General features: G+C 33.2%; 1 protein-coding gene across 1 annotated transcript in view; it reads right to left on the reverse strand.

The window, feature by feature from the left end:
- Positions 1-2172, reverse strand: part of LOC106871767 (vacuolar protein sorting-associated protein 54) — a 434878-nt gene that overhangs the window by 199197 nt on the left and 233509 nt on the right. Inside the window, exon 15 of the mRNA XM_052971965.1 lies at positions 1169-1301. Coding sequence (XP_052827925.1) covers positions 1169-1301 — 133 coding nt within the window. The remainder of the gene's footprint in view (positions 1-1168; positions 1302-2172) is intronic.

A 2172-nucleotide genomic window follows, 5' to 3' on the forward strand; every position in this document is an offset into this window, starting at 1 on the left:
TCTTCTGTTGAAAAACCTTCAAATTCGGAATCACTGTTTGATAGCATGAAACTCCTCTCTATCTTCAAAGTTGAAAAAAATTAACGCCGCAAAAAATGTGGAAAAAAATCTTCCAAAATTCACTGAGTTCAAATATCACGCCAAACAATGTCGGATACAATAACTCAACTGTTTGCAAAGTGAAATCAGGTGTTTTAACGAATGTACTAATGAGATTTGAGTTCAAATATACATTTAAATAACAATGGGTACTCTCGGCCGGCTACGGCCGGGTTAGTAACGAAAGGGTGAAGAGAAATTTCCCTCACTTCAACCATACAGTCTTAAAACTCAAGGACAACCACATGGTTTATACACCCATTACAACCAGAGCCTTGTGCATGGATTTGGTAGACAGAAACTGAAAGAAACCCATCATATGTATATACGTATGTGTGTATCATTATCTTGATATCATATGATGACTGGAAATGAGCATCATCATCATACAAATGACATTGTTTCTAGTTTTCTGTGAAAAACATGTCTGAGCACAATGAAATATTACCTTGCTTGAAACAGATTAGGGTTGGCAACAGAAAAGCCCATGGCTTTAGAAAATCTACTTCCACAAATTTCATCTGTCCTTACTAGCATGGAAAAGTGGTCATTAAAACAATGAGTATGATGTTTGAAGTTTATCTCTTTCATATCATTTTACTTTATATAGCCTCTGAATAAAAACAACTCTTTTTCAATTTTGTAAGTTTTGCCTATAACTTAATTATATGTAAATTCTTTAATAAATAATATTTAAAAAGAGTCATATCAGCATTTCTATGACATTTAAACAAGAATTTTGACAGATTAAGGTGCTAAAAATGTAGCCTGACAATTCATGAGCCATGAATACTGAGTGAAATGAAACACTCATTATAAGATATATTAGAAAAATTGGAGATGAAAGTCTTGTGCACCAACTCCACACACCTGATTTGAAGACTACATTGTGTAACATGTTACTCTATATTTAAGAGAACAAAGTGAGATAGTTTAAGGAAGATTTAACTGATATTTCTAGCAATGTGAAACACTATGTAGAGACTATCTTGAGGTGGGAATCAGAGTGAATGCATTTGCATGTATAAATAAAAGTTCTAATCATAAGCTTTTTATTGAAATTACATACTTTTGCTCTCGCGACCATCAGTTTTACACAGCGATCATGTGCGTGGTCACAAACAGCACTAAGCATTTTCTGAAGATTTTGGAATATAGCATGGAATTCCTCTTCAGAAATCATCACATCTAAATCTTCGCTGCTGCAATAGAGAAAATTTATATGATTAACAACATATTAACAACAGGAAAACTATAATCAGCAATAATTATATATGAATATATAATTATGAATTATTATGCAAATTGCCTAAGGCCCAAGTTGTTCTCTGTTCTTTTATAAACACACATAAATAAACACACTTAATTACAAAGTTTTACACACTGGATTGAATTCTGCACTATAACCTTCATATTCTCAAAACAAGTGGGTTATAGCTTCTATTAATGACAAAATATAATCAACAACAACTAAACCTGGTTACACAGCTGCTGACCAACTACAAAACATCTTTCCATCACAATCTACCCTACAATCTAACCAAGCTTCACCTACCTAAGAAAATTTAAACTTAACACAGACTATATAAAGCCAAGAGGAACTAAAATGTACAACAGTCTGTTGAAGATTAAGCAGGCCAAAAGTCTGAAGTCACTTGTTAAAGAATAATATGTATATATAATATATATACACAAACACATGTACATCATAGACATGGGCATGACTATGTGATACAGAGTTCACTTAGCTGCCAAGCTCATTTCATAGAGTGATACCTTAAAGAAGTGCCTTGTGAGTGAACTTGGTAGACAGAAACTGAGTAGAATTTCTGTATGTGTATATCTGTGTGTGTGTGTGTGTGTGTGAGTGAGAATTCGTTATTGTTTCAGTCATTTGACTGCGGTCATGCTGGAGCACCGCCTTAAAGGGGTGTTAGTCAAAGAAATCACCTCCAGGACTTATACTTTGTAAGCCTAGTACTTATTCTATTGGTATCTTTTGCCGAACTACTAAATTACAGGGACATAAACACACCAGCAGTTATATATATATATATATATATATATATATAT

Source organism: Octopus bimaculoides, chromosome 11 (assembly GCF_001194135.2).
Source record: "Octopus bimaculoides isolate UCB-OBI-ISO-001 chromosome 11, ASM119413v2, whole genome shotgun sequence".
Classification (NCBI taxonomy): Eukaryota; Metazoa; Mollusca; class Cephalopoda; order Octopoda; family Octopodidae; genus Octopus; species Octopus bimaculoides.